We start from the raw sequence: 26599 nt of genomic DNA on the forward strand, positions 1-26599 counted from the left end.
TGGGTTCTTTTATCCAATCGACCTTTTACCGCCTCCCGGCATCCTCTCAGAGGAAGAATAAACCTAAAAGCAAAAACAAACCAGGCAATTCCGAGCGTAAAAGATGCAAAAGAACGTTAGCATCGATGAATAATGTGCAACCTAAGCGTATGTTTACGATCAGATTGAAACAAATAAGAGTCGGTTTTCCTAACGGGGGGGAAAAAAAAGAGAAAGCAGCCCTTTCTTTCCGTATTTAGAATAAAACCAACGCCTGAAGCCTGCTAGCAGCTACTCCGCCCGCTTTCTCGTTTGAAGCGAGTCCCGCTTCCCAGTCGACGGGCAGCCTCCGCCTGAGCCGAAAGCCTTTTCCCGCGAAGAGGCAAAGTCCAAGCGAGCCTTTGCAAAGGGAAGTCAGGGAGAGCTCCCCGTTTCGTCCGGATGGCACCTCGCCGGCCTTTCCTTCGGAGTCAAGCGGGCTGGCCCGGCATCGCTCTGAGAGACGGAGGGAGGACCTCGCCTCACCATGAGGGACCAGATTACGGAGCTGAGGGAAGCGGGCGAAGAAAGATTTACCTGCAGAACGTTTATTATTTTATTTACCTCTCTCTCTCTCCCCACCTCCCCACACCCGCCCGGGCCAAAGGGACCAGGCCGGACTCGAGAGAAGCGCCCGTCAGTTCCCCGGCCTTGCCGCAAGCTCCGTTGCCAAAAGCCCGCCAGCCCCGAGTCCACGCCCGCCGACCCAGGACAAGACACCCTCCCTCTTCCGGCAGGTGAGGTGCGTCGCAGCCGAAGGAAGGCTGGTCGCCCTCCTCCCCAACCCCGGCCGCTTTCCTTTCAAGAAGTCAGCCAACGAGCGGCCGCGGGAGCCGAGGCGGGAGAGGCCGCGGAAGTTGGGCCTCGGCGAGACGGCGCGGCGCGGCTGGTTCCGCAAAGTAGTGCCTTCCCCCCCCCCTCCCTGGCCTCCATTTCCTCTACCCTCCTCTCGGCCACCGCCTTCCCACCCACCCCCGTCCCCCACCCCGGCAGCAAGAACCGGGGTGGGGGGGTGTTTACGCCCACAAGTAGAAATGGGAGACGTGTATATGGGCGTTACAGACATGCATCCGTTCCTCCAGCCATACCCTATATACATATATACTGTAGATATATATAGATATATGTGGTTTTCATTGGAGAGTGGCATGACTGGGGGGGGGGGAGGGGTGTCGCCAGGAAAGAGAAAAGAAGGAAGAGGCGGGTATAAGGTAACCTGCCGCGGTGATGCGCCTCTCCCATTGGTATCCTTACGCCCTCCGGTAAGGGCTGCGCGGGGCTGAAAGGAAGGAGGTCGACGAAAAAGCGAAGGGGAAGAGGCGGAGAAAAGCCCGCGCTGATTGGGCGTCCGGAAGAGAGACGTCCCTGCACGACGGGCTCTTTGATTGGACGGCTGGTGAGAAAGGTTAAACCAAAATTTTTTTTACAGCCCTAGTGTGTGTCTGTAGCTCGGAAATTAATTGTAGCTAAAGCCGTCTCTGCTGCTCTCAGCCTCAGCCCGGCAGCTGATTTCCCCCCCCTCCCTTGCTCGGGTGGAATAGGGGGGTTCAGGCACCATGAAGTAGTTTGGACAGAAGGACTTGGGGCTCTTTTTTTTTGGAAGGGGGGGGCCGCAGTCATATTTTCGTGCCCTTTGGGGAAAAGAAAACCTTTTTTTCAACCATTTGGCACCCCCCCTTTTCTCCCCCCTCCTCCCGTGGCTTTGGCTGCAGCTCCCTTGCTAGGAGCCAATTGGTCTTTTCCATCCCCTGCACGGGCGCTCCGGGTCCTTGCTACATGCCTTGCAAAGCTGTGGAGCTGGTGGGTGTGCAAGTGGCCAGCCGCTCCCGCCGCCTCATTGCCGCCCGGCGCTTCGCCCTCCAGGACGGACCTCGCCGCGCCCGTTGCCTCGCCTTCCTCCCGGCTCTGCGACTTTCCCCTCCTGCCTAGAGTGTGATGTTGGACATGGGCGATAGGAAGGAAGTGAAAATGCTGCCCAAGTCGTCCTTCAGCATCAATAGCCTGGTGCCCGAAGCCGTCCAGAGCGACAACAACCACAGCCACCAGCAGCACCATCCTCACCACCACAATAACCATCACCCGCACCACCACCATCACCACCACCACCATCACCACCACCACCCAGCCCAGACGCCGCAGCCTCAGAGAGCCACCCCAGCGGAGGACGACGAGGAGGAAGAAAAAAGCCAGCTTCTGCTGCAACCCCCCGGGGTGGGGGCGGCCGCGGCTGCCGGGGCGCCGGCCCCCTCGGGCCCCCTGGAGGTAGCCAAAGGGGACCTCTTGGCCGGCAAAGGGGAAGCCGGCTCAGCCGCCGAGCTGGACGACAAGGAGAAAGGGCCGTCCGAGGAGAAGAAAGGGGTGCCAGAAGGGGCCAAGGATGGGGCCGATGGCGGCGGCGGCGGCAAGGAGGGCGAGAAGAAGAACGGCAAGTACGAGAAGCCGCCCTTCAGCTACAACGCGCTCATCATGATGGCCATCCGTCAGAGCCCCGAGAAGCGCCTCACCCTCAACGGCATCTACGAGTTCATCATGAAAAACTTTCCCTACTACCGGGAGAACAAGCAAGGCTGGCAGAACTCCATCCGCCACAACCTGTCGCTCAATAAGTGCTTCGTCAAAGTGCCGCGGCACTACGACGACCCGGGCAAAGGCAACTACTGGATGTTGGACCCGTCCAGCGACGACGTCTTCATCGGGGGCACCACCGGCAAGCTCCGGCGACGCTCCACCACCTCCCGGGCCAAGCTGGCCTTCAAGCGGGGCGCCCGCCTGACCTCCACCGGCCTGACCTTCATGGACCGGGCGGGCTCCTTGTACTGGCCCATGTCTCCCTTCCTGTCCCTGCATCATCCGCGGGCCAGCAGCACGCTGAGCTACAACGGGAGCACGTCGGCTTACCCCAGCCACCCCATGCCCTACAGCTCAGTCCTGACCCAGAACTCCTTGGGGAACAACCACTCCTTCTCCGCCTCCAACGGCCTGAGCGTGGACAGGCTGGTCAACGGCGAGCTGCCCTACGCCACTCACCATCTCACGGCGGCGGCCCTGGCCGCCTCGGTGCCCTGCGGCTTGTCGGTGCCGTGCTCGGGCACCTACTCCCTCAACCCCTGCTCGGTCAACCTCCTGGCGGCCGGCCAGACCAGTTACTTTTTCCCCCACGTCCCGCACCCTTCCATGACTTCGCAGAGCAGCTCTTCCATGACGGGACGGGCCGCCTCTTCCTCCACTTCGCCTCAGGCGCCCTCCACGCTCCCGTGCGAGTCCTTAAGACCCTCCTTGCCGAGTTTCACCACAGGATTGTCGGGGGGACTTTCTGATTATTTCACACATCAAAATCAGGGGTCTTCCTCCAACCCGTTAATACATTAACCTCCAGGGGAGCCAAGACTGTAAGTGAACATTTTACACACCTTTGCGTTGTAAATGATAGTGAAAGGAGAGCGAGCGAGCGAGCGAGAGAGAGAGAGAGAGAGCGAGAAAGAGCACGAGAGCGAGACTATAAAAAAAGAACAAAACAGAAACGAAAACAAAACAAAAACAAAAACTCACCCAGGAAAAAAAAGAGTCCAGGTATTTTTTATTAAGTTTTCCCCTCTCCCCCATTTTCTGTACGTTTGTTCATTTTTTTAGGGTTGTTTATGATTCCAGATCAGGGAGGCGAGTCATCAAGATGGGAAGAATACCTCGTAGACAATGCATTTGGGAAAAAGGAAGGGAGTATTAATAGTAAAATCTCATAAGGATGTATATCTGAAATGCGTTTGGCCATTTTGATTCCGGTAAGAAATGCCGGGCTGCTAGATTTTCCATGTTTGCAGTATTATAAGTTACCATGAATATGTTGGTGGGTGCAGATCGTGGGAATAAAACTACAAAATGGATAAATCCCATGATGCAAATGGTCATTTGTATAAGATGCAAAGCAATTTGGCAGAGAAGTTCAAGAATTACGTTTTAACCATGAATTCTTTTGTCCTCCGCTTTTTTAAAAAAAGAGCTATTTCCCCTCTCTTTATTTTTTTCCCTCCTTTTTGTTTACTTTTAGACCAAAGATTGGGTTTTTAGAAAATGCACTCAGTATGCGAAATATTTTCTTTTCTTTAAAATATGGAATATACATCAGAATGATATCATTTCAGTTTTGCAGCACTGCCCATTTCAGTGAATCCGAGGGGACAGAAAATCATGAATTGCCTTCAGTTTGTGTTGTGTATATTTAGATGTATGTGGTCACTAACAGGTCACCTTTATTTTTTTTAAATGTAGTGAAATGTTAATACCTATTGTACTTATAGGTAAACCTTGCAAATATGTAACTTGTGTTGCGCAAATGCCGCATAAATTTGAGTGATTGTTAATGTCGTCTTAAAAAAAAACTTGATTGTGATACTGTGGTCATATGCCCGTGTTTGTCACTTACAAAAAAAAATGTTTACTATGAACACACAGAAATAAAAAATAGGCTAAATTCATATATATTCCATAATGCTTTTGTCTCTTTTATCCAGGCGTTTAAATACCCAGAAGATTTTTAAAACTGGAAAAAAAAAACTTAAGCTGAAACCTTAGGGCCGAATTCCCTCCAGTCCCCGCTGCTTTTGCAGTGTTGGCCAAATAACCAATGGCTCCAGGCAAAATTTCCAGGCAGGAAAGAAATACAGCATGCCAAGTCTCTTTCTGCTTGCAAGTTATGAATCAGTAAAATGCTGCTAAGTTTTCAATAAAAAACAGTTTGCAATGGGCAGCCACAAAACCGCTTTTGTGCTACCATGTGGTTGGCGTTTTCGTTGGGCTGCCTGGCAAAGCTTCTGCCCTTAACTATAAGCAGTTTTCCTTGCAAGGGCTAGCCGTGTGGAGGTGATATTAAGGACCATGTGAATGCCAACCGAGCTGCTGCTGACATCCAAACCCTCCAGCATTTGAGTCGCACTTACTGCGGAAGGAAGTAAACCTCGTTGACTTTAAGGAGACCTTGCAATCCTAGCCTTGCACATAAATAAAGCCATCTGAACTCAGCAGGGCCTAGCTGCTTAGGTCTGGGCTCTCTCTTGAGCATTTGGATGCGAAGGAAAACCTTCTGGCCCTTTGTGAATGTAGAAGTGTGAACTGTATGAATGTTGTGCCTGTAGAGTTATAGACATAAGCAGTTCTTGTTATTCCGTTTCTAAATTTCAAAAGGCGTGTATACTTGATGCCATTTTTAAAACATGTATGCTTTTTTCAAAGGGATATTTGGTGCCCCCCCCTCTCCTTTTCTTTCTTCTTTCTCTCTCTCTTTCTTTAGAGAACAATGTCAAGAAGTATACAAAGATTTGTTAGAAGGAAGGGGAGAGGGGAAGAAAGCTATGTTGAAGCGATGTGATAGACTCTGCAGAATTGAACGTTTAAATCCTTAGGAATGACATCCATTTCTGCGATGAAAGGGACAGACTTTAGCTTCTTAAACCTGAACGCAATTGCTGGTTGGAAAAGACTGGGGTAAATGCTGCTTTTGAGAGTTTGTTTTGTGGCCACACGAGTGGAGAGGGGAAAATAAACACCTGGTTTTAGGGACAATTTCAGGAAGGGGAGCAACGGTTCTTGCAAATCACTGCAGAATTTGTGCAAGGGCTCCCCCCCCCACCATTGGATCCCGCGGAGAGTCCGCTGAGGACAAGTTCTTCATTTGTTACAATTGTGTAGTCTGCAAAATGTCCTGGGCTAAGGCAATAAACGGGCTCCCTTCTCACCACGGGGGAAGAAAAATAATCTCTTTCCTGGAGATGCTATCACCAAATGCTTTAAAAAGGAGACTTCCACTCTCCCAGAAAAAAAAGGGGGGGGGAGGAGAGAGAAAGGGCCAGCACAAAAGGAACAGAAGTTCGGGTGGGCAAGTGATAAGAGCAAATGCAGGGAGATTGATATCATCATTAAGAAGTGAAAAGGTGGCATTGAGGAACGTTGAAAATTCAAAGTTCTTATCCTAAGAAACCGGGAAGAAAAGAGAGATGGAGGCAGTTGAGAAGAGGTGGCATCCAAAGTTTTCTTAACTTTTTCAAGAAGATGAGCAGGCTACACAATAGCAACAATTGTAAAAGTCTGTATATCCAGTTCTCCTGCAACCTGCTCTCTTCTGCTATTGGTATTAGGCTAGGTTAGTTTGCAAAGCTAGGAAATCTGATGAGCCCCTCGGAATATTATTATTTTTTAAGGAAAGAAAGTTAGAGTCAAACAAACAAACAAACACAACTACTGTTGTGTTGGTATTTTTTCCCTATAGACTTCATAATCTACAGATTTTATATCTAACATATATGGAACTATCTGGCTCTATATCTGAATCTATATTCCCAGATAGATTCTTAGCCTGACATCACTTGCCGAAGCAAAATGAATCAGCAAAAGGGGCTGGAGGTCCAATTGACAAAGTACCTGGTGTGTTGTTATCTAACTCTTGTCCTGAATTGCATATTGTGGGAAGTCCAACAGCACACATTAATCCTGCTATTTCATAGCTTTTTTTTGGAGGGGGAAGACATAATGGGTGTGCTCCAAATCGTATGTGTGAATATGTGAGTACAGACATAGGTCGTGGAAAGGGTGAGGGGACGTGGTATGTAGAAGCCAGATTGGTTCAATAATTGCAAGCCTAATCAAAGACATAGGAGGGGGGAATCCCCCCCCTTGGTTAATAAGCATTAATTAGGTAAACTTGGTGGATAATCATGGCTGAGAAAAAGGTGGGACGATAGCGTGTTTCTCCGCAGGCACGTATTTCGTCTTGAAGGTGTAAACAGGAGCTTGTTGTTTGAATGCTTTCTGAAACAGGTTGTTGCAGATTAAATCATTCAGGTGTCATTTCTTTTCCTTCTTCCTTTTTTAACATTCTCCTAGGGTGCAGGGAGGGTGTCCCAGCAGAGGAGAAGGAGTCGTAACTGTTGCATCTACCTATCTCATTATTATTTCTATTGTAGTTGCAAAGTACTTTTTCAAATGCCATCAAGGAAGAAAGGAAGGAGCTAGATAACTAAGCTGTGTTTTTCTGTATTGGTTGTGAAAACCATCAGCTTCCTCTCCCCAAACTCTTTTCACAAACTTTCCCTTATGTCTATCTACCTCCAATTCTCAACCAAACTACTAAATCTTTTGTTCTTCTCTAGCAATGACTCACCCACTCTTTATATAATCAAAGATCCAAATTCTGGATTTTCTGAATAAATGCTACCAATATATCCCTTAAATATCTCACCATGTAATTACATCCACCACCGTTTGTTACTACTATAGTCATGGCATGCTGATAACCTATTAGACTTTTAAAAGTGATCTCCATGTTCTCTCCCTCCCTCTCATTCAAATATTTAAATTAATTGTTTGGATTAACTGTACAATTGTTTGGAAGTTACTAGTCAGTAACTAGTCAGCCTGTCAGAAGAAATAGTACATTGTAGTTTCTCACCGTCATAAATGATGTGCAGATATTTTGAAAGGGCAGGCCACTAAGAAGTTGACTTTTAAGAGTATGGTTAGAGTATAAGTCAACATGATCCTCAGAGTAAGACCATTAGACTTAGCAGAGCTTACATCCTAGTAAATGGGTATAGAGCTAAGAGCAGGAAGAATGTACGGGATGTTGACTTATACTCTAACCATAATGGTCTTAGAAAAAGGGAATTCTTTTTTAGAGGGTAGGGTGCTGTTGAGCTCAACTAGAGGAAAGGCTGGGTGGTTTGGCCTTTCCAGTCTTAAAAGAGGGGTGCTTGTCTGGGACTTGATCTTTTGATATCCGCTGAAATAATAAGGGTGCTTAGTGAAATCTGGGAACCTTAAGCTGTCAAACAATTTAGACCCCTCCCCAATGCTTTATTTTAAAATGAGAACTGGGTACTTTTGTTCAATCACTAGGGCACTGTTTCAGGCTGCTTAAGTTTCTATTTTTCCCCGCTTTCTTCTCATGATTTTTTTTTATTATTGCTAGGCCTGGATAAATTGAACCCATTTCTCCATCCAGTGGGACTTACCTGGCCTTGTCCTTTAAATCGTGAAAAAGTTTGGGGCCCTCAGTTCCATCCCCAGCCTCATCAGTTTTATTATTTGAACCAGACCAGAACACCTAGCATTCTCTCCCCACCTCACCTCAGCCCCCCCGTTTTTTATGAACTTCTCATCTTCATAGACCTATTTGCATATGAATGCGTGCTCTTTCTCCCCCCGCATACTTTTGCAGTAGATGGTCCTGGGCAAACCTCTCTTCGGTCCTTGAAGCCAGATCAGCCTTGGGGAAGGTGACTTGGAGGAAAGAGAGGGAGCGAGGCGGAGAAATGACAAAGCCGATCCCGCCAGCTATGCTCCCTCAAGGAGGCCCACTCAGTTCAGTGGTCCTTGGTAGTGGGAGGGGGGGGGCGGAGGAAGAGAGGTAAAGCTCAGGACCCGCGCAGGACGACTTGGCTGCAGCTTTGTGTTCTGGATCTCTGCGTCGGAAAGTGGCGGAGCTCTGGGTTAGTGAAAGGTGAAGGTGAAGATCAGGAGAAGTTTGGAGGTCCGCCTGACTGCGCCTTACGGCTCTTTTGGCTGGCTTGGGGTGACCCTGCCCGGAGGACGGCGTTTCAGCGATTTTCTTTTTACCTCAACGGAGGGAGAGGAAGAAGAAAAAAGAACCTGTCGGCAAAAAGAAGGGACCCTCCAGGAAGGCGAAACCAAATCCTGCTGGAAGAACGCAAGAAGTCATCCCGGTGGTTGGGTAGGTGAGCTGTAAAATTAGGCACCACGCTACCCTTTTCTCCCCAGGGCGACGGGGAAAACGATCAGTGGGTGGCTTCCGTCTTACAGGTCTTTCCGACCCCTCCCCCCAAACGCTCACACAGACTCCCAAATCAACTCTTGCTGCGCCCTCCTCCCCTGCCAGCGAAAGGTTAAAACCTGCCTTCGATCCACAAGTTTGGCGGGGACCTGCCCTTGAAGCGTTTGCGATTCTCCCTCCTCTCCTCCTCGTATTATTGTTCTTCTTCTTCTTATTATTATTATTATCCTCCGCCATCTCCACCCCCCACTTTTTAAATAGTTCTTTTCTCCTTTCTTACTTAAGGATCGGGCTAATGCTTACCACTGGTTCTCCCCTTGACCTAGATCTATTCCCAACTCCCAAGGAAACGGAAGACTTCAAGGAATTTCAGCGTGCCAAATAGGCAAGAGAGCCAAGGGGACCCAAAAGCCGAGACATCTTTTGTTTGCCTTGTGAAAGCGGCTGGGAAGAATGACCTGTGGCGCGAAGAAACAGCCGGGACCAGAAGACACCAGCCGGCTTCATGGGTTCGGTCTTTTCACCTCTTTCCAAGCGGGTGAGTGTCTGTTGTTTCTGTTTCTAGTTTTTGTTTTAAAGTTCTGCTTTCCAGAATTTTACACAGTGCTAATTTATTGGTTCTTTACATCGGTAGTAAATCTCTTCTCTCCTCTTGCTTGATACATTGGGGGGCGGGGGGGGGTGGGGGTGGAATGCATGACTGAAGAAAACATTTTTCTAAAATCTGTTGTTGTTTTTAAGGGAAGTGTGACTTTCAACTCTTATTCGGTCAAATTTGTTTAGATAAATGTATTCAAGAAAATAAATACTTCCAGGCCAGTTTAATGCATTGGCCAAGAAGTTGTAGTAACAAACTTGCAAAAAAGGGGATTCTCTATGGGGAATCCTCCCTGTAAATAAGGGTTGCACATTTATATTTCTCCTTTTGTTGTTTTAACGAATTTTGCACTGCTCAACACTCAAAATATTTTAGAACCTCCCTTTTGTCTTCAGAAGTGTTAGAATGCAACATGAAAAGGAACTCATATTTTTGAGATACTATGTACATGTTTTGAGGACTGAATAATTGTTTTAAAATCTCTCTGATTTCAGACTTCGGAGTGCACTTGCTTAAGAAAATCTAAGCAAATGCAGGGAAGGTGGAGAAAGGTAGAATCTTATTTAAAGAATAGCAAACCACAAGCAAATCAACAGAATTTTGATTTTTTTTAAAAAAAAATAATGTATGTTTTAACCAATAAAAAGTCAGTTGAGGTTGCAAACTTATTCATGCTTATCTGAGTATGTATTCTTAATGAGGAAACAGAAGCCTCCCATTGTTTAGATAGAAACCTGTATTTTCTTTAGCAAAATCCCTTGGTTTTAGTAGAAAACATTTCATAGTAAAGGCACCAAATTATTTATTGGAAAGTTCCAGGGGATGATATTCTACTTGTTCAAATATACCCTGAACTCCGTTGCTTGGATTTGACTTCTGAATAGTTAATGCACTAGTAGTTCTTCCTCATGTAGATGTATCTATGCTTAAGGATGAGTTCTCTGAAATTTATTATTTCTACTGGGGTTTAGCTTGCAATCCAGCATATATTTTTTTTCAAGGGAATGAGGATTATTCTAAAAGACTGAAGACTTATTTGTGGTCTTTCAATATTCAGGATTATATTGAAAGATATAAAAGTCTTGATACAGTCAAGAAAGGACAATACTTGCATTGTGGGTTGTGAAGTATTTATCCATCTACATTTACAATCATGCCTGGCTATTAAAAAAAAAATCAAAATGCCAAACAATAATTATCCTATATATGTGGTGGTTTTTTCCTCCTTTTTTTGGTTATTAATTACTGCTACTCTCCTCCCCCAGTTAGTACGGGGAATAAGGAAAAAGCGAAGCTAGCTGTACTCTGCTCCGCAAATGGTTGTACATAGTTGTTTTTTTTTAAATTCCCCTGCTCTTGCAATTTGAAATCTCAGGAAAATAATTAATTGTTAATATCCCAATTTGAGTAACTCAAATGCAGTAAAGACAACACGTCTGCTGAATGCAATCAGAGCCAGCGGTAATGAGGTGCTGAGAGATTCACCGGCCCTTGTAGGGAATAGAAAGAGGCTGAACCTTTGGCGTGAAGGAAAAAAAAAAATCTAGAAAAGGGTGGAAAGAAATAAACGCTCAGGGTTCCCCAACCCCCTTTCGCTACTTTATTCTCTCTCCGTGTCTAAGATGTTATTCCCTCCATTTTACAATAACGACAACTGCCCGCGCTGCTTCTTAAAATGAACGGCAGCTTGCCGTGATTTGCAGGTTTATCTCTTCGGCTAGCCGCGGCCCTCCCTGCATTGGCCTGGAAACAGACGCGGTTGAAGTCAATGGGCTTGCTTTCTCGGGAGCGCTAGGCCGCCTCGGCAGTGCGCGCGTTATTCCCGCCGACGGGCGGCGCGGGGCTGCCATTTTATAAATTGCAAGGCGAGGGCGCTCTTGTCAAGCGCAAGAGACCTCGGCTCCATTCCCCCCCCCACCCTTCCTGGTATTTCCTAATATCCAAACAGCAAAGCTCAATTTTTGAGGTTCAGACCATTTGAGTACCGTATAGACATGAATATGTAAAATTCCTTTCTCTATTTATTATTATTATTATTATTATTATTATTATTATTATTATTATTATTATTATTATTATTATTATTATTATTATTATTATTATTATTATTATTATTATTATTATTATTATTATTATTATTATTATTATTATTATTAATTATTATTATTACGTTTACGCATTGCGCGTTGCAGATTTACCAGAGCTTTTTCTTTGGGGCCCAAAATCTAGTCACGGGTATTATTCCCCCAAGATGCTTCCCATAGGAAAATTGAATGGGTTACCCCAGAAGTAATCTTCCTTAGAAGAAACCCATTGGCGGGAATGGCACAAGTTAGACAGGCGTCATTGTCAGGGGCTGATCTTTAAGCAGGACGTCGCCTGGATCCAACCCCTGTTCCCGGGAGTCTGACCCAAAGAACGCCTTGGTCTCCCCGGAGATCTCTCCGTAAGACCGGGCCGGCTTCCGCGCCCTCCCACAGCAAAGGCGACCTTTAAAAAGCGTGGTGGGAGGTTTGTGTTGCGTTGCCATGGCATCAACGGGAGAACAGGTTGCATAAACTCAGGCGCCGCTACTGCCCAGCTTCCGGCAGGCCGAAACGGGAACAATAATGGAAGGCAGGCCCGAGGGAGCAGGGCACAAGCAGGGCAGAGAAACGGAAAGAAGGAAAGAAATTAATAATAAAACCGAGTGGTTAGCCTATAAGGCAGGGACCCAAAGGATGCAGCCAAGTCCCTCTTCCTGTCACCCTAACGCCCTTTCGCTAACTCAGCAGGAGTTTGGAAAGCTGTTTGAAATTTCATCTCTTCCTCTCTTTGTAAATTTGGCTGACAAATACATTTTCAGCTCAGTTATTAGGATGTTTCGCTTGAATCTCAGCGTTTGAGAGTTATCACCTGACAGGTAGCAACCCCTCACTTCCACACGAATTCCATCAATCAAATAGGCAAGCAAGCAATCGTCGTTCGGACGCTTGGGCGAGATGATGCCCGTTGCTCCGAAAGGTAACAGGGAGGTTGAGATTAGGGAAGCAAAGCAAAGAGCGTTTTCTTTCTTTCTTTCTTTCTTTCTTTCTTTCTTTCTTTCTTTCTTTCTTTCTTTCTTTCTTTCTTTCTTTCTTTTTCTTTCTCTCCCTTTCTCCTCCTTTCTCCTCCTTTCTCTTTCTCCTTTGTCTTTCTCTTTTTGCTCTCTTTTTCTTTCTTTATCTTTCTCCTTCCTTCCTTCCTTCCTTCCTTCCTTCCTTCCTTCCTTCCTAGTTCAATGTTAAACTAAGTTAATATGCTTAATTTAAATATTTTAGCATCTCTCTCTCTCTCTTTCTCTCTCTGTGTGTAGTTCAGTAGATTAACTAATCCAGTATGTTTCCACCAAATGAAATTGATTCCTTGAATCTAGTGAGAATTTGACAGATATAAATAAATAGGGACTTGGATGGTGGGAAAGGAAAAAAAATATTTGCCTCACTTTGTTGCCTTTTCCCTTCTTTCCAATCTGTGCTCAGAGCAAAGAAAAAAAAAGCCTCCAGTGGTTTCTCAACTTTTTCAGAATTCAATGTTTTTCTGGAATTCGGGATAAGGTGTAGGCAAAAAAAAGGGCCCCAAGGTGCCATTTGAGTGATCATTCAAGTCAGTTTCCATCGTGAAAATTGTACGAAATACAATGCTGGGAGGAGGAGATAATTAGCAATGTTTTGGACAACGAAGTAACAAAGTGGAGTTTTTGAAAAGTAGGAAATGATGTTCCCTTTTCTCTCTTTTCCAGCATTACAGTATTGGGTGTTTTTTTTTAAACCTTCAGCTCAAAGATCAAAACAATCTTTCTTTAAAGTTAGCTGTACTTACTTTATTTAAAGGTATTTAAATTATTTAACGGGTAGGGTTGCTTGTGGGGGAGGAAATTAGAATTGAAAGGGGGGGGGGGAAAGAGAATTGGAAAAAAAAACCTGTTTGGCTTTAAGTGGGAATGGTTAGGGTTGCTTAAAGTAGCGTCCTCGATGATTTTGTATTAATACTGCAAGGAAGGGGGGGGGGGGGGAAACTAGTTCACACCAAAAATCAGTATGTCTTTCCCATTGCATAATTTAGGGTTTGGGGACGGAAGAAAAAGAGAAAGCAAGCTTATTATACACGGCCGCATCTTTTTTCCAAGATGTGTTTCCTGCAAAAGGATTTCAAAAAAACCTTTTCGATTTATCCCACGTTGTTTCTTTTAGTGCGACAGGAATTCACCTTCCTGTTGAGGCGAACGGAAGGGAAATATCTCTGGGTGTTTGCGTCTTGCGTTTGTCAGTAAACCGGATTTCCAGGCAGGTGAAAAGAAAAGGCATCTCGCCTTTCTCTCTCTTCTCCCGCCTCCCCCCACCGTCCCGCTCCTGTGGCTGCCCCCATCCTAATAATTACAGATCAGTCAGCCCGGTAGGTTGGACAAAGAGACAAAAATCGATCGGCCGCAACAGAATAAGAACTGGCTACCTTCTTGATCGATCCGGAGTATTCACAGGCGGGATTTATGTACTGATTTCAATGGCTGCAACGAACCTGGAATGAGCCCGTGCCTGGAAAAATAGGCCTGGCCCAGCTGTTCTTCGCAGCTCGACGTATGGACATTACAAGCAGCCCCTGCTGGTTGTGGGCTTCCAGCTGAATGAAGGAAGCGGGAGGGGGAACAAAACCTTCCTCGCGTCACTTTTGCATTCGTTTATGTTTTCCTTCAAATTTAAGATAACCTTAATTGCGGAGAACTTGAAACAAACAACAAAGCCCCCACCCCATCCCACCTACCCAATCCAAGCAAGATAATTCAAGGGGCGCTAAGAGTTTCCTGCGTCTATTGTTTGTCTGCCCACTCCGTATTCAAGATATTAGAAGACCAAGCTTCAGTAGCGCAGCGATAAAGTCGGTCCCGTTCCCTCTTTATCATTGTTGCCGTGACAGAAAGCCTACTTTTACTGCCGTGGCTTTGGCACAGCGATGACTTTATAATCCAGGAGGGCGGGGGAGGGGGGGGATATGACTTAAGCCGGAAAACCGTATATAGTACTTGCTCGCTCGGCTTTTAGACGTGCGCGAGTCTCCAGCCCACAACAACTGGAGTAGAAGCCTTTCGGTTACACCGCAAACAGCTTCCCTTCAAGAAAGGGGAAGGAAAGCGTCGTGGATCACAAATGTTCTTGAATGGTACGGTTGTTTCCTCCCCCACCCCCGCGATCTTTCTGTACTCCTTTCCCAATTACAACAGGGAGATATCTATCTATCTATCTATCTATCTATCTATCTATCTATCTATCTATCTATCTATCTATCTATCTATCTATCTATCTATAGATATAAATTTGTTTTCTTAAGTTTTCGCGGGTACTTATATGTATGGTATTCAGCTTTGTTCGGGTATTTTCCCACGTCATTATAGTTGTGCTTTTAAAGTTGTAGCAACGTTTCGGCAGAATCTCATCTGCCATCATCAGGCTTCTGTATTGTGTTCGTCTGTGAGTCAGACTTTAAAAAGTCTGACTCACAGACGAACACAATACAAAAGCCTGATGAACAAAGCTGAATACTATATATACACACACACACACACATATATATACACAGAGAGAGAGAGAGAGAGAGAGACCGAGACCGAGACCGAGACCGAGACCGGCTTCTAACAGTCCTTTTGTCCCTACGCTCTTTTGAAGCAAAACGGGGAGTAGGGGCTGGAAAAAGCACGCAAGCCTTAGTGTACGGAGACGCTGGATCTTACACATGCTTTCTCTGAACAAATCCCTTTGGCTTCGATCGGGCTTGTGGCGGTGGGAAACGGACTTGCAGAGTTTCCCGTGCCTTCAGGTCTCTTTGGGGTTCCTTTGTAAAAATTTGCATTGAGGGCAATTTTTGACCCAAGAGCACAGCTGTTTCACATGTGGATTCTCGGGAATCCTGCATATTGAGCTGAGATTGGAGGAGGGACGACGATAGGTAGTCCCACCCCTTCTTCACCCGTTGTGCTCTTGTCAATCTCAGCTCAATAGTAATAGTTTAAACCAGTGGATCTATGGATAGGTTTATTAGTGGGGTAAGTTCCCCAATGTTCTTGTATTGACCTCATCGGTTGTAGAAGTTGGGAAGAAGAAAGTTTGTTTGGGGTCCGGCCAAGAAGTGTTCAAAAACTGTTTCTGAGAAGTCTTGCAATCCCTAAACCATTTCTCTTGGAAATCCCTGGTAGTAGTCTCCCAGGGGAAATGGGAAATCAGTTCGGGGCACAGATCTTTGGAAAGAAATTCTCTAGAAGTTCTGGAGGGTTTCCATATGAGTAAACCTGAAATGTTTTCTCCTAGCCCTGAATGCAACTTCTTACGTTTAACGATCCGAGTTAGAGAAGAAGAAGAAAAAAAAAGATAAAGCATTGGAAAGAAAGCCGGATGATGAGCACAACGGAATAACGCTATTAAACACGAGCTAATAATTTATTTTTAAATCGTAAAAAAAGGGGGAAAAGATGGTACCACATCATAGGAAGACTAGAGAGGGCGGCGTCTGCTTGGATCCTATCTGGCTCTCTTTTCTGTGAATGAACTGGAAAACATTCGACAGGTCGTGAATAATCGTTTTAATGAGTGTGTAAAGCATGCGACGGGGTGCACGGAGCTGTCGGGTTAAACAAACAACTTGTATCCTGACGAAATCCGATTGTTAAAGTGCAAAGTGGTGTCAGTCCAATTTGCATCATATCCCTAAAAACCACAGATCTAACTCACAGGAGTCCCAATTTTCTCCATTATAGAAAATAACAATATTTTCTGAAGTTAAGTGTGATCTTCTTTAGTGTTGATGAACATACAGAAACCAAATCAAACTAAAGGAAAAAGCCTTGGAAGCGTCGTAGGCTTCTGAGCGTTACTTATTGGCACGTTTTCCTAACTGTATGTGTTTAAACCCGATCCCAAAAACGTGCCTCGTAGGGAGGGAGGTTTGTATTAATATAATGGACACGAGCTCCAAACGGAAAGTTGATGGACCCTTACTTGGAAATTATTTGACATATTGAGCACAGTGGGTTTTATTTCCAAGTTAACACGTAGCTGGTTGTATTGAAAATGTGCCTTAGCGCCTGAATAAAAGGAATATAAATAAAAAAAATAGTAACAACAGTTGTAGGTATTTTGTATATGGGAAGACGTAGACATTTGACTTGACAGCGAGTTTGTGCACAGTTTTTTTTTTTTGGGGGGGGGGGGGGAATTGGGTGTACTTGGCAGTTTTAAGCTATAATTCTAAACAACCCTAATCCTTGTCAGCGAGGGAGCAAGAGGTTCCTTACTTAGGGGTATACTTGAAGCCACCATAGTATGCAGAATGTGAGGAGCAAGGCAATGAGCCGATTATATCAACTAAAGGTTTAGAAAATTGTTGCAGACTTTGAGATTCTCAGAACTTTTCATCAGCGACCAGAATTTAAAATGGTGTGTGTGTGGGAGAGACAGATGGGAGGGGGAAGGAAAAACGTGGCTAGCGTTCAGCTCAGGTCTTTATCAAGTTGCAGCCTTAGATGGATGTTTAAAAGACAAACAGTTCAGGCTTATCAAGGGCAGAAGTGATGTCAGGTTGCAGCCAGGATCTCCCGCCTCCCCTCAAACCTCTCCCCCCCTCCCCCTGGCTGCAAAGAAGAAAGAAGCCAACAGTAAGTTTGTCTCCTGTTTTCGTAACTCTCAGGTTCAGCAGTTACAATCAAAATTGTTTTCCATTTGTTGCCAGAAATATAAATCTGTTAAATTATGGAAAACAAAAATATCCCCCAAGCTAAGTTTTGTATCAAGAAAACTGGGAGATAATTTAAGACGCTGCCCTGAAAGGAGTGGTTCTCAGAGCCAGATAGATTGTGCTGTTATTTATTTATTTATTTATTGGAATCATATGTGTTTATTTTCATGTTCTCCTTTCCAGCAGAGAATTTTTTTTTTTCCACTTTCCGCAGATTTCTTGTTTTATTTTTTTTGGAAAGGAGATGAAATAATGGAGGTAAAGTTGAACTTGCAGTGTTTGTGCTACTCCTTGATCCTCTCTCCCTTCGTTCCCATCCTCATCTAAATCAATAATTGAACTGGCTGGGTTTTTTTAAAAAAAAAAAAATTCTGAAGATGGAAATATAAAGTAAAAAATGAACATTTAAAAGTCCCTTAAAAGAGGAATCCCCCCACCCCCAAGGAGATACATTTAGAAAGGTAGTGTTCTTAAATGTTTCAATAAGAAAAAGGCTGGTAGGAAAATACCCTTGAGATCACATAGCATTCAAGGGGTTCAAGTTTTATCAAGTTAATTTTGACTAGCCAGAATGTGGTGTTCCCCTGGTTAAGGCGCTATGCGAGAATTTGCAATTGGTAAAAGAAGAGAAGAATGGATTCTCAGGTCTACTGATGTGGAAAAGATGTGGGGTGGAAAAGAAATATTCTTTGCTCCCATTTTCTATCATCATCATCATCATCTCAGTGCCGTCATCAACAATGATTTAGAGGAAAAGTAGAAAATAAGACAGAAATAAGTTCCTAATCCCAAATGAAATCCACAGTCCAGAACATACAATATACAACTGGGGTTCATGGACATGACCAGGACCTCTTCCCCAATGTGTGCATTATGAGATGACCTGCCAGGGAGACTCTGAAAAGGAAGGTGTTCTTACTTGTGGAGCGAATGGTGGGTGAATCAGGGTCATTTATATTTCAGCCCTTACTGGACAAAACGATAAAGAAAAAAGTACCGTGCACTGAACCCAACATTTTCTGGTGGATGGAGATGAAACAAATATAAAAAGACGATGAGGGTAAGAGTGAGGATGATGATGGTAACTTTGCCTTTGATGGGTTGCTTATTAGTCCCAGACACCAGGATCCAATGGGCTCTATTCATGCTAGAGATCTAGCTTCCTGGATATCAAGTGTGACTTTATGGCTATAATATCAATTCAACAGTGTTTGGGAAAACCCTACCAAACAAGACAACTTCCAGGTGGGGGAGGCAGAGCACCCCCAATTTAAAATTATATTTCTCCCTCCCTCCATGCCCCAAATCTTTTTATTTTATCTACACTTAATAATGGGGTACAACAGTTCCCCTTCCCTACATGTGGGCTGAATGGCACATTGTGTCAGGATTCTTTCAAGCATTACGAGTGAGTAGTGTCTTTTTTTTTTTTTTTTTTTGGTGCTTGCCGGCCAAAGATGGTAGATATCCCTATTTGGCTCCTAAGCATAACATGTTCTTGGCCATCACGCCAAAGTCTTGATTTCAGAAGATGGAGGGAGGGAGGAAGAGAGGAACAAGAAAGGGAAGGGTTGTCCCATGCCACCACTTACCCCTTTCCCCCCAAAAGGTGTAAAAATGTGCAGCCCGGGAACTGGAAAGGAGGAAAAGGAAAGCTGGGGCTGTGGGGTGGGGTGGGGTGGGGGGAGAGGAGGCTTTAGGTCTCCATCCTTGCGGACACAGCCATCTCCCTGCCGCCCAACACTTCACCCTCAAGCCCGTGGGATAAAATAAGGCAGCGAGGCCATCAACAGCAGTGTACCAGGCCTCCAACCGTTCCCGACTTCCTTGCCAGCTCTCAAGAGGGCATTCGTTTTAGTTGACTGCCAATATATTTTAGCTGAGGTCGTGTTAGGGGGAAAGCGGGGCGTTTGGTGCGCTGCAAAACAAAACGGCGAGTCCAGACTGTTGTTCCTATCAAAGAACGCAACACAACCAAACAAACCAGCCTTTTCTCGGGTTTACTTTTCCTCCTCCCCGCCCCAACTCAGCCGCACTTCTGGGGTGCTTCCGGGGATTGCCAGAGAATTTCCCTGGCCGGGGAGGGGGGAGAAGGGGAGGGCATCCCGACCTCTAATCTAATGGTGGATTACTACCACTACCCCAGGTTGTATTTCTCTTCCACCGCAACCCCTTGGACATCTATGGGTCTGGTTTCCAAAACTTAGTCAAGCTGGTGGAAGTAAGTCGGAAGTCATTCAAGGCACATCTTTTAAGGAACAAAATTTCTCCCATCTCCACCCTGTACGCCAGAGGTGTCCCTGAGTGGGGTGCCAAAATCGCGATAAATACGCCTAGAATTTCCTTAGCAGAAATACAGGCGCCAAACTTTATTCCTCCAAAGAGAATTTGTATTTAGATAGAAAGCATTTCCCAGCTTTCTTCCGTGCTATTCGGTGCGATTCCTACTCACTCTAACCCTACTACCTACGAAGTGTCCGCAGACACTTCTGAAATAGGATTGAAAAACCTCGAAAGGAACAAAAAAACACGGACGAGAAGGAAAGTAGATTTTCGGCAATTAAGGACAAGATTATTTTGAAGTGACGCCCCCCCCCCCCCAACAGAAAAAAAACAAACAAACCTATGGCTTGTCCCTGGCCCCCACTTGACCAACAGTGACCCAGTCCCCCAAATCTTAGAGCCACCGCCTTTCATAGGGTTTGGCCATGCCAAGCGAGGGCAGCCAGCAGCCGGCGGCTCATTCCCAAACTCTGATTAGTAACTGATACATCTGTCCCTCTCCGCCCAATTCCGTAAACTTTCCCTTCATGGATTTTAATGATTTAGCAGGGTTTTTACACATTGAACGAGGGAGCGCTGGATTAACTCAGTCTGTCGGTGTGTGTCCCGCGCGGTCTGTGTGTGTGTGTGTATGTGGGAGAAAAATACGACGCGCCCGGTTTGCAAACTGCCTTGCAAAGCAAGGTAATGCGATCTCGGCATCGCTAGCAGAGGCAAGGCTGCTGAGCGCACTCTGCTTCTTGGAACAGAACGAGGCGCGGCCGAGAGGTGGGACATTCTGCCTAATCGATTTCTATGGAAATAGAACACAGCCATCAGCTAAAATTCTGCGGGCGGGCGCGTTCAGGTTCAGAGTGCTGTAGGGGTGGATGAGTGTACTGGAAACCCAAACCCAATATTTACTGGTCAAATCTAAGACTGATCTCCTCTCTGCCCAATTCAATGGAATATATTATTGTTGTGTCGTGGGGGTGGGGGGCGGAGAGTTTTTGATCCAGTCTTGATTTATTTTTGTGGGGGGAGTAGGCTTCATAAACTGGTCCGGGTTGGTTTATTTTGTTTTGTTTTGGCAAGATTGCCAGACGTGGTTCTCCCTTTCCCTCTTCCAGTCTAAGGCAGAGAGAGGGAGAATGGCTACCTCAAAGGCGATAACTATTCAGGTTTTATTATGGCAAAGGTGCTTTTTCAAGAAGCAACTGGACTTTTTGTCTCTGGGAAAAGCACTTTTGGACAGCCATGACCTGGATGACTGAGAAACTGCACAGATATTCAGGATTTACCTTTGGGTGGATAGGAATGAAATGGAGCTTCTTATAACGAAAAGAACACGTGGTAATATTTTTTGATGTTTCCTAGAGCAGTAGTAGGTAGTACTGTGGTCCTAACTGTACCTCTGAGAAACCACTCATTTGAAAAACTTTTAATAAAATGTATATGGGGGGGAGATAGTGAAACATCTGAATCTACATTTTAAAAATAGCTGTATTAGAGTATTTCAGCTGTATATAAAGGAGACCCACATGTTGCCTACTTTTGAGCCAGCCTGAGCTCATGGAAGAATGTGTGTAACAGAAGTACTTTAAATAAATAGGGTACCACATATTTGCAAATTCTGTATTTGTACAGCAAAGGTTCCATTGGCCAAAAGTTACTTCTATTTAAAAAAGTAATGCTAAAAAGGCTTGAGAACGTTGAGTAGGTGAAGATCAATCTAAACAACAACAACTGTTTCTTGAACAGGCAGTGAAAAATCATCTGTGTTTAGCGCAGCGATGCAATGACCAGGAGGCAGTTCTCCCAGCACAAATGTCTAGACACTCCTTTCCCCAGAAGTGCCACACTGCGCTTACTTTGGCTGGGTGAGTATAGGATTTCAGTTTCTGTGACACTTCAGCAGCAATAGCCAGGTATTTTGCTGGCTGAGACTTAAACCACATTCAGTTTGAACCGGCTGGAAATATGGAAAAAAAGTGATTTCCTACAGGACGCCAGACTATTAAATGGAGGTTCTGATTCCTTTATTAACACCGTTCACAGGACTATAACAAATAGGAGTGGAGGAAGGCAGATTGAATTCTATGCCTGCTACTTTTTAAAAGCTCTCCAGGAATTTGTAGGTGCTCTTGGGAAGATGTATTTAAGGTCCTGTCCAAAACGGCTCACTTTGTCTTGGGAAAAATTGAGACTTTCTGAAGAAGAAAGAAAAACCAAAAATCCACCCTTAGACCTAATAGTTCTTTAACTGACAAAGACAAAAATTATACAAGCTTGTGACTTATCCAGAATTCTTCACCAGGGAAGAATATTTGTTTAGCAATGTGTCCTGCCTTTCATTTAAGGCGAGTACAAAGGCAAGTACAAAGAGTGCTTCCTCCTCCAATTTCTCCTGACAGCAGCTATCCTGTGAACTAGATTGGACTGAGAGAGAAAAATTAGCCCAGAGATACCCAGGGGGCTTCCTTAGTTGTTGGTGGACTAGAACAGGGGTCGCCAACCTTTTGGACCTCAGGGACCACCAAACTCATAATTTTTGATCCCAGGGACCACTAACTGGTTCTGTGGGCATGGCCTAATTTGTGGGTGTGGCTTGGTGGTCATGTGACTGGCTGGGCATGGCTTGTATGTAAATATTATAAATATTTATATAAATATTGAATTTTTTTTATAAAAAAGAGCAACTTTTACCCAAAATCAGGCAAAGCAGGCAGGCAGATTGAGTTGCTCACAGAATCACAGATTCATTCAGAGATCTATCTATTTGCCATTGGCTAGCTCAGTCTGTCACATAAAATTTGCTTGCAAGCAAACTCACAAAATTAACTCACAACACACCATGTATGTAAATATTGATTTTTTTATATAAAAAAGAACAATTTTTACCCCAAATCAGGCAAAGCAGGCAGATTGAGTTGCTCACATAATCATTCAGTGATCTATCTATCTGCCATCAGCTAGCTCAGTCTCTCAAATTTGCTTGCTGTGAGGCTGCACTGAATTTGCTTGCAAACAAACCTTCAGTCCTAAGGGAGGTTTGGCAGAGCTGAAGATCTAAAGATTAGCTAGAAAGCAAGAAATCCAACCATTTTCTGCTTCCTAGCTAATCTAAATCTCCCGGCACAGCAGAACAGATGATGGTTGGAAAAAGGAAAAATAGCAATTTTAGCAGGCAAGTTTGCAGGGTAAGGAGTGAGTGGGTGGGGAGCATTCCTGCGGGCCATGTGGACGGCACAGCCTCGTGTTTCTGTGCAGCCTGGATTAATTGCTTTGGGGGGGGGTGCTCTGGGGGTGAGATTTCTCTGCAGCCCACCAAAATTTTCTCAGGGCCCACCAGTGGGCTGCGGCCCACTGGTGGGTGACCACTGGACTAGAATATAGCTGTCTCTGCTTCTACTCCAACACTTTTGCCATCCCCACAACTCAGTGCATTCCTGTGGTGGATGGCTGGTTGCAGCTAGAATAGGGGGAGGGGCATGGAAGATGTCCTGACCACTTTCAACTCCCTTCCTGGGTGCATGGTTAAGCTTCTAGGTAATGGGTTTCCACCTGTGTTCCACCCATGTTCCTGGAGGAAGAAAATACTTTGCTAAGGCCCCTTCTCCTTAATTCGAGCTTGCACAACTTATTCAAATATAAACTTGGCACATCAGAATCACAGCAAGAATGGTGGAAAATATCAACTCATTGGGACTACTGGTCCTAATGGCTTTAAGGTGTGTGGGCAAAGGTTTCCCCTAAAAACTGACCTGGGTATCACCTTTTGGACTGTTCTGCAGTGTCCCTTTGGTTGATTCCAATAAAAGCATTGCCAGCTATGGATTTCAAATTCAAACCCAGCAGTTGGCTCGTTTATTGGTTTCCTCCCACTGCTACTCAGATTCAGCACAAGATGTTCTGAGCATGTACGAGTTGAAATCTGCTTTGATCTCCTCTCTTGCAGGCTCCCAGCTAAGTATGTGCAATCTACCCTCGCCTTTACTGAACAGGAAAAATGAAGTCCTCAGTGGTGGCCCAAAAACCTTTAAATAAGTGAAGTCAAGACATCTGAGGGAGAAGAACATAATACGGAAGACTGGGTGTGCGAATTTGCTGACAGATCCCTGGGTGGTGTCTCTTTTCCTTGAGATTTTTTAAAATCTGTTTCTGCTGCTGCTGCTCTTGTTGCTCTTGTTATGATGGTTACACATCATGTTTTCATTTGTGGGACCAAGCAGGTCCCCTTCTTCCCGTGCATGCACAGACACTTATTTGCTCTTCCAAAGCAGGTGCAGAGGAAAGTCATATGCATTGATTACCAACATGTTTTTTTTGCTTCTTTCAGGTAATTCCAAGAATGGAGAACCAGTGCTACAGGGCAGAGACCCACAACCTAAGGTGGCCAAACGGACATCCCTCAGTGGGGAAAAAAATTCTTAAGAGAAAAGTGGCTTGAAAGGGGTGGGGGATTGAGTTAAGAGCCACACATACAAGGGAACACTGTTGGCTTTGGGGATAGGGTGGAAGGTACTAAAACAGTGTAAATGAAATAGAGTCTGGCCTTCGGATGGTGTGTCATGTCCTTTTCTGTGCACATTGTTAAGGTTACAGGGGAACAGTGGCTAAATAATGTTGAGTACATTTTGTGACTGAACAGACCAAGGAGTCAGAGAGGATGTGGGCCAAGAATGGACTAAGTTAATTGTCTGTTACCCAGAAACTATCCCTGAGGTCCCCTGCCTAGAACAGCTTGCAGGAGCTCTATGGCCACTACTCTATTCATTCAAATTTCTTATTTTCCACAGAGCCTCAGCATCTACTATTGGCTGCCTTTTTCAGTTCACACTTGAGGTCATTTCAGACAAGCTTCTGGAGGGTCTGCTTGCTTCATTCATCCAGGCAGAACTTTGGGTCAGAAGCCCAAGGTTCCATTCATTGGAAGAAACAGGAAGACATGGCAGACCTCATGTCCCATAGATAGAAGTCAAGGTAGTCAGATATCTTGCCATCTGAAAGGATGTGTGTGTGTTTGTTCCCTCAGTGCATTGTTCACATGTCTACAATGACACCCGGAATCCCCTATTGATCTGACAACTTCCAAGACCATGTTCCACAAAAGCTGCCAGATTAGGGCTTCAGGACAAGAATTCAGTTCTGTCTGCATGAAAGAAAGATTAACAAAATAATATTTTTCATTACTTAGTTGTGCCACTTTCCCTTGATAGCATCAACTCTTCATAGTTTGCAGACTAAGTGATTTTGTTTTTTGAACAAGGGCCTTGGGGAAGAAAGTTCAGATTGGTGGACCCACAAACACCTTACACAACTTTGGATTTGCTTCCAGAATCATACAGTACTCTCACTTACCTGTTCAAGCACAAGTGATAGGATAAGATAGGAAAAGAAAAGATGGGAGTGGATTCCCAAGTAGGGGGATGGACTTCAGGTGGAAAAGAAGAGAAAAACATGCATTCAGGTGTTTCCTCATGTCCTAATCACCCTGGAAGCAGAAGGTGAGAATGAGCTAAAACCCCTTTGATTGTTTGATTTGAACACAACTTTCTTTTTATAGCATGTTAACATGCCATTTAATCATTGTAGTGATCATAAAATAAATCTTCTCTTTATTGGTGTTAAATTAGCACAGCAGTGGTTAGATCAGAAATCTTCAATAGTCAAACTCTTTTCTCCATCTGTAACACCAAGTGTCACAAACTATTCTTGCACTCCAGAAATATATCATCTCATTTTGCTGTAAGAAAAAAAATCTCCAAACCAGTTCAGTTACCTTCTTCATCTCTTAGGAGAGCCACTTTAGAATCAGAAGAGGCAATAAATATAGCCAGCAGCTGCATCTCTAGATCAAACTTCTAGTTACTGATCCCATATGTCTCATTCATTTATTAAAAAAAAAAAGCTCTGGGATATTACCGGAAATACCTCTGTGCTGTGTCTTCCATCCCCTTCTTTGGTCATTCTTGCTCGATGATGGATTTGATTTATACAACACATTTCTGTGTCTGATTCTAAAGTGGGAATAAATTTTTTTCCTGGGAATAAATCTCCTTCAAGGGGATGGTTTCTTTAAAGGTTCATTAGGACTCACAGCTTCATCTTCCATACAAAAAAAACCCCACTCCAATCCCTTAAACAAATTGCTCCAAAACAATTATTTCAAATGATCCCAATAGCAAACCAATACAATAATTTAAGAACATTTACTTATCTATTTTCTTGCATCTTACCAAGTCACCCAGTCAGTGCTGGAATAATATAAAGCCTCTATGCATTGTTAGCATGTCTGCACAGAAGTGCTGATGATGCAAAATGTTGCCTTGGTTTTCAATCCTTCAACTGGGGCTCAAATATTTTTTTTTTAACATGTCACGTCCTCACTGCTTTCACCTCATCCCCAGCTGACAGCTGAGGTAACTTTCCTGGGTTCCAAGTCATGTTTTTGCTGTTCTCTCTATATTATTTTTGGCATGGGTATAATCTACCATGCTTCATTGGTTATATATGGTTGCTAATTTGACCAGGGCTAAAGCGCTTGAGATCCTATGAGCCACTTGAGGCAGCCATGGGCATAGCTTCTCCTGTTGGTTGTTGGAAATGAACTTTCCTTATCAGTTTTGGCTCTTCTGCAGGAGAACTGAGATGAGAGAGCAGGAGGGAGGGAGGGAGGGAGAGAGAAAGGGGAGGGGAGAGAGAGGGAGAGAGAGAAGGAGAGAGAGAGAGAGAACGTAATGTTAGAGTACTTCTCATAACATTTGCAGATTTCTGTAAACAAAGGTTTAAGTGATCATTAAAAAATGTGCTATGCTTGTGCTAGTTGATTGAAACCAGGAAATAGGGCTGGTGTTTTCTGATTCTGTCACCTTCAGGTACATTACAGATTTTCTGCTTCTGTCAACAAAAGGTTTCACATAGCCGTAATGTTTACTGTTTTTATTACAGGAAGAGGAGGAGGCAGTATCATTTTGCCTACTTCAGTCTGGCTCTACGGCCATCTATGGGCTATTTATTTCTGGTTGTTGCCATTTGCAAAAACAGACCCGGACTTGTTGCCAGCACTGTCATTCCTTTGTAATGCTAGCCGAGAACTGAGCTTATTTGTTCTTGACTGCTCTTTCCCTTCTTGTCTGTTCAGCTGGGCTATCTTTGGACACAGTCCTTAGTGCTCTTTCAGAAAAGCTAGATCTGTATTT

At 44.6% G+C, this 26599-nt stretch overlaps 1 protein-coding gene and 1 long non-coding RNA gene across 4 annotated transcripts; both read left to right on the forward strand.

The window, feature by feature from the left end:
* The first annotated feature begins 1060 nt into the window (after positions 1 to 1060).
* Positions 1061 to 25390, forward strand: LOC148133417 (uncharacterized). Of its 3 annotated transcripts, none has more exons than XR_015746767.1 (4): positions 1061 to 1423; positions 9083 to 9335; positions 21159 to 21277; positions 23737 to 25390. It is a non-coding gene; the product is annotated as an uncharacterized LOC148133417 (long non-coding RNA). The 3 variants fall into 3 exon arrangements; XR_015746768.1 differs by lacking the exon at positions 1061 to 1423 and adding an exon at positions 7857 to 8737; XR_015746766.1 differs by lacking the exon at positions 1061 to 1423 and having other exon boundaries at positions 9043 to 9335.
* On the forward strand, positions 1460 to 4494 carry FOXG1 (forkhead box G1). Its single transcript, XM_026664274.2, has one exon. It carries the CDS (start codon positions 1954 to 1956, stop codon positions 3385 to 3387), a length of 1434 nt encoding a protein of 477 aa, XP_026520059.1. The 5' UTR covers positions 1460 to 1953; the 3' UTR covers positions 3388 to 4494.
* Positions 25391 to 26599: the final 1209 nt, after the last annotated feature.

The sequence above is a fragment of the Notechis scutatus genome, chromosome 1 (assembly GCF_049901735.1).
Source record: "Notechis scutatus isolate UNSWTSFEM ecotype Mainland chromosome 1, rNotScu1.2, whole genome shotgun sequence".
Lineage (NCBI taxonomy): Eukaryota > Metazoa > Chordata > Lepidosauria > Squamata > Elapidae > Notechis > Notechis scutatus.